General features: G+C 42.4%; 1 protein-coding gene across 3 annotated transcripts; it reads right to left on the bottom strand.

The window, feature by feature from the left end:
• Positions 1-1214: 1214 nt before the first annotated feature.
• LOC113116378 (uncharacterized) lies at positions 1215-7009 on the bottom strand. 3 transcript variants are annotated; one of them, XM_026284502.1, is made up of 3 exons: positions 6680-7009; positions 4596-5043; positions 1215-4457 (listed from the first exon to the last, which is right to left on the bottom strand). In XM_026284502.1, exons 2-3 carry the CDS (start codon positions 4962-4964, stop codon positions 3933-3935), a joined length of 894 nt encoding a protein of 297 aa, XP_026140287.1. In that variant the 5' UTR covers positions 4965-5043; positions 6680-7009; the 3' UTR covers positions 1215-3932. The 3 variants fall into 3 exon arrangements, with proteins under 3 accessions (XP_026140287.1, XP_026140290.1, XP_026140288.1); XM_026284505.1 differs by lacking the exon at positions 6680-7009 and having other exon boundaries at positions 1215-3974; positions 4136-4457; positions 4596-5924; XM_026284503.1 differs by lacking the exon at positions 6680-7009 and having other exon boundaries at positions 1215-4526; positions 4734-5924.
• Positions 7010-7279: the final 270 nt, after the last annotated feature.

The following is a 7279-nucleotide window of genomic DNA, read 5'->3' on the forward strand; positions in this document are numbered from 1 at the left end:
AATCACTGTTTCACGGCTGGTCACTGAGACGCCCTGCGATTCAGTGAATGAGCCGTTTAACATCAAATCTGCACTGGATACTAATATCCAAACTATAGTGAAACACTATCAATTAGCACAGTAACAAGATCGGCAGTTTAAGACATTAACTTGTAAGCACAAAACACAAGATACTTCTCTTTTCAATATGAATAGGGCTTTATTAGATAAATCTAAGACATATAAACTAATCTAACACATAAACGCACGCACTCACACATTCACACAAGTTGCAGGAAGATATAAAGTTAGGGAAAGATGAGTTTAAGAGAATGGAAATATGGAATCCCAAGTTTACAGCAATACGTTAAATTGCATAGACATGAGCAACCATCAATCACTTAATTAACGCTCGCATTGAGTTCCTCAATGGGGTTAAAATTATATTAAATACACCAGCACAACAAATATCTGGGGATACATTGCCTTCGTTTCATGTGAAAGGGACTCCCATTGAAAGGGGTATAGCTAGAGACTAAAAGACGCAGCATAGCTAGAGACTAAAAGCAGACTAAAAGCTAAGAGCAGGCATGACTGATAGTACAAGCAAGGCTAGAACTAAAAGCAAAGATTTTATGGTGTCCCAAGGTATTTAAACTGGCCTGTTGGCCACACCTCAATTGTTGTCTTGACCAATCAGATATTGTCTTGGCTCGGGGGTATCATAAATCATTTGTTTATCTTACCAAGCAAGTGGTACGAATTTTCCTGCCTTGCAGGGTTTAATTTTGGACATGATTCCTATTACACGAATATGATACATGGGACAAATAAATTATTGTCTGGACAATATCAAGCAAGCAGATTCGATTATATCAATACTAGACATGACTATGTATCCTATAGTTATCAAAAGACATACACAATAAGTGATTATACATGATAAGCGATGGAATGATTCATTTATAAGTCTTTTTGAGTTCATTCTGGTCCATATATATGTACAAAAAACAGTTTCTTTGCCATTCTCATGACATAGGGATGTTCTGTAGAGACAGAGGTTTAAAGCCCTTCCCCCTTAGGAATTTCAGTCTGGTTCTGCTGGGTGGGGGAAGTCAATGGGACTTGTGCAGTACTCTCATGGGTTTTCATGTGATGTCCAGCGTTGCATTTCAATTACGAACAACAAATTTGACAATCTCTTCTTCGAATTGAAATTGTAAATAATTGTTCTAGTGGTGTTAATGTTGAAAGCTGTTGTGTGAACAAGTTGGTTGGTCATCTTGCTTGGTTCTTGTGGCACTAGAACTTATTTATGACTTCCTGAGGAATTCGGCTACTGTTTCAACGCACAGTTTTGATAGGCTCTTTGATTTGTCTGGTTCGACTCATTTCTGTTACAAAGGAAAACACTTTGCAGGTTGCCACTGCTCTGATGTCAAGTCCCTCAGAAGTGATCAGTGGTACTCCTGAGTTCAATCTTTTTCTTTCATCAATAGCTGATTATGCAGAGGAGGAATGTGTTGTGCATGAATCATTTTTACATGATTTGGCCCAGTTCTATCTGAAAATGCATGCAAAAATGCAGTTGCCAGCTAGCACTACACAGTGCATTATTGAAGGGTTTCAGCATATTCATACCTCTAGTTTTGCAAACTTCTTTGACAAGTTGAAAGAAAAACTTTAAGAACTGAATATTCCACAAACTAAGATAGATCAACTACTTCATAGTCTCAGTAAAGAGGATCTCTTCAGTCTGTACAATGAAGGACCACTGAGATCAGACAAAACAAGAAAAACATTCTACAAGCAGCATTTTGATTACACTGAGCCAATACCAATTTATCTGGGAACTGATACTGCTGGCAAGGAGCACCTTTGCCAGTTTTTGCCTATCAAGGAGACATTGCAAACCCTCTTCAGACAATCCAGTGTTAAAGTACAGTGCAGCCAAGCAAGATGTCACAACAGAGATGACATGGTTTTGGAGGATGTATTGGATGGAAAACATATAAAAGAAAATTCTCTCTTAAAAAGCACTTCTTCATTGTCTCTCATTCTTTACCAGGATGCATTTGACGTTGCAAATCCACTTGGCTCAGGAAAAAAAAACACAAGATCTTAGCAGTTTGTACATGAGCCTTGGTGAGTTAGAGCCACAAAACCGCTCCCTAGTAGATCCGATGCAGTTGGTCCTGCTCTGCAGAGAGAATGACTTGAAGACTTTTGGAATTGAAAAGGTGATTTCAAGTACTATCACAGACCTTAAAGATTTGGAAGATGCAGGAATTGATACAGAAGATGGCAATAGAAAAGCATCTGTAATTTCCATCTGTGGTGATAATCTTGGCTCCCACTGTATTGGAGGCTTCTGTGAAAACTTTAGTAGCAGTATACATTTTTGCAGATACTGCTTGATTAACAGCAGTGATTTTCAGAAGACCCCCCTGAAGCTAGGCCCCAAAAAAACAGTTGAGGGTCACAAAGAGAATGTGAAATAGCTTTCCACCACTGGTCAAGATGTAGTACAGGGAGTCAAGTTTAACTCGCCTTTCAATTCATTGAAACATTTTCATGTTTGTACTGGGCTACCTCCATGTTTGGGCCATGATCTTTTTGAAGGAGTCGTTTCCTATGACTTGGCATTGTATTTTGATCATCTGGTGAAACAAGAAAAACAGTTCACATATGCTCAACTAAATAGAAGCATCACACAATTTAAATACTTAGGAAGTGATGGTCTCAACAAACCTTGTGAGGTGAAGGCTGATGGCAAGAGGCTTTGTGGCTCTGCAGCAAAGAACTGGTGTCTGTTACGAATGTTGCCATTGTTAGTTGGCAATAGGATACATAATCCAATGGATAGTCAAGTCTGGCAGTTGTGTCTTCAACTAAAGGGGATGGTCGAACTAATTTGTGCTCCCAAAATTCACCATAATCAGATTGCTTCCCTGAAGACAATCACAGAAGATTATGTCCAATTGAGATGTAGCCTATTTCCTAACAATCCACTGAAGCCAAAACATCACTTTTTCTGCACATTGGCCCTCTTATTCGTTTGTGGACCCTCAGATTTGAGAGTAAACATTCATATTTTAAGGAATGTGCTAGAAAACTCCACAACTTTGTTCATCTATGCAAAACTCTGGCAGAAAGGCATCAGTTGCTTCAAGTCTACCTTTGCAGTGGCTCAGTGTTTCCTCCTACAGTTCAAGCTGTTGGTGAAATCAATGAATATGATGAGCAGCTTTATTGTGGTCGTATTCAAGAGGCTGTAAGGGCAGCTGGCTTTTCAAAAGAAACCATGTCTGAAGTGTCAGCAGTGGTGTACAAAGGCACAAAGTACAGAAAAGGGTTTGTTGCTGCATTGAACACCAAAGATCAGGACTTCATTTTTGGAAAAATATCAATGATTTTTATCAGTCATACACAAGTGCACTTTGTGGTTGACATGCTTCAGTCAGTGCTTTTGATTGATCTTGGACTTCATTGCCTAGGAAATTCAAAAGAAAAATTCATGTGTGTCAATGCTGACAGTTTGTGCGATTACTACCCTCTTCCAGTATATCAAGCTTCAGGACTAAATGTTGTCTCCCTGCATCAAGCAATATGCTTTGTCTAAATTACTACAGATATGGATACTGAAAGCTTACGATGTGAAATTAAAAAGACATTACCTGTTACTTTTAACATTAAAAGTTAATCTTACGGCCATTTGCTGGACAAACCACTGTTTGATTTGCAGTAATTTACAGTAAGAGATATCACTATAATTGATATGAAGAATGGAATATTGACATATTAATGAATAAATTACAGTGCCCTGTAATGAGTTATTGATATATGCAATTGAACTATTTTTCATCCCTATATATAATTTGAGTTAATAATTATGTACAACCCAGTGTGGCTACAATCTCCTTTGTTGAACATCCCACATCCCTTTGGTCTCCTTAGTTGAACTTCTGCAGTCTCCTTTGTTGAACTCCTGAGTCCTCCATTGTTGAACTCCTGAGTCCTCCATTGTTGAACTCCTGAGTCCTCCATTGTTGAACTCCTGAGTCCTCCATTGTTGAACTCCTGCGACCTCCATGGCCGAACTCCTGCGACCTCCATGGCCGAACTCCTGCGACCTCCATGGCCGAACTCCTGCGACCTCCATGGCCAAACTCCTGCGACCTCCATGGCCAAACTCCTGCGACCTCCATGGCCAAACTCCTGCGACCTCCATGGCCAAACTCCTGCGACCTCCATGGCCAAACTCCTGCGACCTCCATGGCCAAACTCCTGCGACCTCCATGGCCAAACTCCTGCGACCTCCATGGCCAAACTCCTGCGACCTCCATGGCCAAACTCCTGCGACCTCCATGGCCAAACTCCTGCGACCTCCATGGCCAAACTCCTGCGACCTCCATGGCCAAACTCCTGCGACCTCCATCGCCAAACTCCTGCGACCTCCATCGCCAAACACCTGAGTCCTCCATCGCCAAACTCCTGCCACTTCCATCGCCAAACTCCTGAGTCCTCCATGGCCAAACTACTGCGACCTACATCGTTAAACTCCTGCGACCTCCATCGTTAAAAATCTCAGTCCTCCATCGCCAAACTCCTGCGACCTCCATCGCCAAACTCCTGCCACTTCCATCGCCAAACTCCTGAGTCCTCCATGGCCAAACTACTGCGACCTCCATCGCCAAACTCCTGCGACCTCCATCGCCAAACTCCTGCGACCTCCATGGCCAAACTCCTGCGACCTCCATGGCCAAACTCCTGCGACCTCCATCGCCAAACTCCTGCGACCTCCATCGCCGAACTCCTGCGACCTCCATCGCCGAACTCCTGCGACCTCCATCGCCGAACTCCTGCGACCTCCATCGCCGAACTCCTGCGACCTCCATCGCCGAACTCCTGGGACCTCCATCGCCAAACACCTGAGTCCTCCATTGCCGAACTCCTGCGATCTCCTTTGTTGAACTCCCTCTCATGGTAACAAAACCCTATATACTTTCCTGAATATTACTTGTGTCCTCCAACATATATTCAGTGTGGAGTTCTCCCATTCATCTGCAACAAAGAAAACCAGCCACATCATCTCATCACTTGAAGTATCAGTAATCTCTCAGTACTCAATACTCAATCTCTCAATACTACTTGCATAGAGTTTACATTTTGGGGTGAACTAATCCTTTAATTAAAGCCTATTTGAATTGTCTTCATTTAAAGGGGTATGATTACCACAAGCATTGTGTACTTTATAAAGTAATCAAATAAGGACTGCATGATGCCAGTGGGAAAGATACTAGGTTGATGGAAAGGCACTAGGTTGATGGAACTGGCAGTGTTAAAGTTAAGCCCTGCTGCAATGTATTAATGTGTGAATATTGTATCTGTGTATGTGGAATTCATGTGGAACTCTTTCATACTCTTTGTAGAAGCAAATGGGCAAGTGGCCTCAACTTCTTCAGAGGGTCAGGAACCTCGTGTTTCACTCCCTGTACTTATACTGCCAGATGGATTTTCGCCCAATTTCTCCACTCCCTTCTGAACGACAAACTTCCTCAAACCAAAAAGTCCTGGATCAGCAGCTTCCAAGTTCCATGGGACAAAATGCCAGCACGACTGTTACAGGCAATGGAAAAAGGTTGCTTGGCTCACCCAGAGGACAGAAGGGTACTTATTAGAGTTGTTGTTGAAGCAATCCAAGCACACTGCAAAAACCCCAGTAAAGCAATTTGTACAGAAGTGGCCAGATTAATTGTATGCATGAAAGCATGAACAACCATCAGGTCCCTATCACTGCCATTCTTCTTTAAATGAAATACTTTCAAGAGAAAGAGGACCACATCTTCATCTTGACAGATGTAGGGACGTAGTGGCCTAATGGTTAGAGAGTCGGAATCCCAATTTTTAATTTTTGCACATTTATTTTGTCGGCGGAACGAATCGAGACGGATCTTCGAATACGAGAAAGAAAAGGAAGAAAGTGAAGCAATGCAAAAACATAAGGCGAAAGAAAGGGGACCTTACAGGAACAAGCTCACACCAAGTGCAAAACAGCGGTGTTTGGAGAAGTTCTCAGGCATCCAAAATATCAACCCATACGAGCTCCCTGCAGCGGCACAGAGACCTGAATAATTTACCTCTGTGAACACATATGGACATTGTGAATTATATTGTTTACGATGTAAGTCACCTTGCATTCACGCTGTTAATGGCTTTAATCTAACCAGGACATTTATATCTCGCAATCACCATTTAACTACTCTTGCCAACCCAGAACTGGTTTGTCCACTTTGCAGCCCCCAACACAAAAACCTGGTACTGTCATGATCTCAGTGGTGGCTGAGGCCTTTTCTGTCCTGGAGCACATGATTTGGGTTTTGCTGGCTCGCCAGGTGTTTCACTATTCCCGCTATGTTTTCTCCGCCCCTCTTGTTATCCCTGTTAACGTTTTCTCCCTCACCTGCACCCTGTCTTACTCTGATTATCTTCCCTTTATCATACCCTTGTGTTTGCTATCTTGTGTCAGTCCGTAAGCGTTGCTAAAGTAAGCTTCTTGTTGCTTGTCATAGTTTGCCTGACTCCGGTTTTTGTGTCTTTTCTCTATCTAGTCGACCTGCTGTTCTTTTTTTGAACAGCAAAACAGCTTTGCCTCTCGTACTCAGTAGTCCACATCAACCAGGCGGCTGTCTCGACTCACCTGTGCATTGCCTTCGGACGCTTCGGCTCTCCAGCGCTGATCTGCCACCTGTTCTTCGCTGCTGTGCGGCGGTCGCCGTAGGGATCTTCGAGCTGGCTGTACATGCAGAGCGCTGACTGTCTCGTGCTCCAACGGATTAAGTCCTCTGAGTAACTCAAAACGCCTCATTCATTCTACCGCAGTTGGGTCCTGTTCCTTTCCCTGACAGGTACAGTATGTGTCATTGGGTTAAAATCAAATCATAACTAAACATACACAGCTTTAGCCTACATCAAAACATGTTGGAAACGTTCGTATACATTGAACATCTTGTTACAATCTAGTGTTTATGAAACAGTCGCAGTTAATTACTTTGTCATTTTGGTCAAGAAGTGCATTCTAAATGCAATGTAATTACAATACACTAAAACGCATGTGAATAAACTTAATGTTACTTTTGCCAGTACAACGTTGTTTTCATCACCTTCTGTAGATGGACCCATCCACAGCAGAAAGCCTCGTAACTTTCCAAAGACTTGTGGCTTTTAAACTCCTGCATTGTGTAGGAACTTAAACCAAAAACAATATAATTCCCAATGTCCATATGTGTGCATGGAGGTA

Source organism: Carassius auratus, chromosome 16, assembly GCF_003368295.1.
Source record: "Carassius auratus strain Wakin chromosome 16, ASM336829v1, whole genome shotgun sequence".
Classification (NCBI taxonomy): domain Eukaryota; kingdom Metazoa; phylum Chordata; class Actinopteri; order Cypriniformes; family Cyprinidae; genus Carassius; species Carassius auratus.

Coding starts and splice junctions, on each gene's coding strand:
- LOC113116378 (XM_026284502.1), bottom strand. CDS start 4,964: ATGAGAGGGAGTTCAACAAAGGAGATCGCAGGAGTTCGGCAATGGAGG. Junction 4,458..4,595: donor GCAGGAGTTTGGCGATGGAG/GTCGCAGGAGTT, acceptor TTGGCGATGGAG/GACTCAGGTGTTTGGCGATG.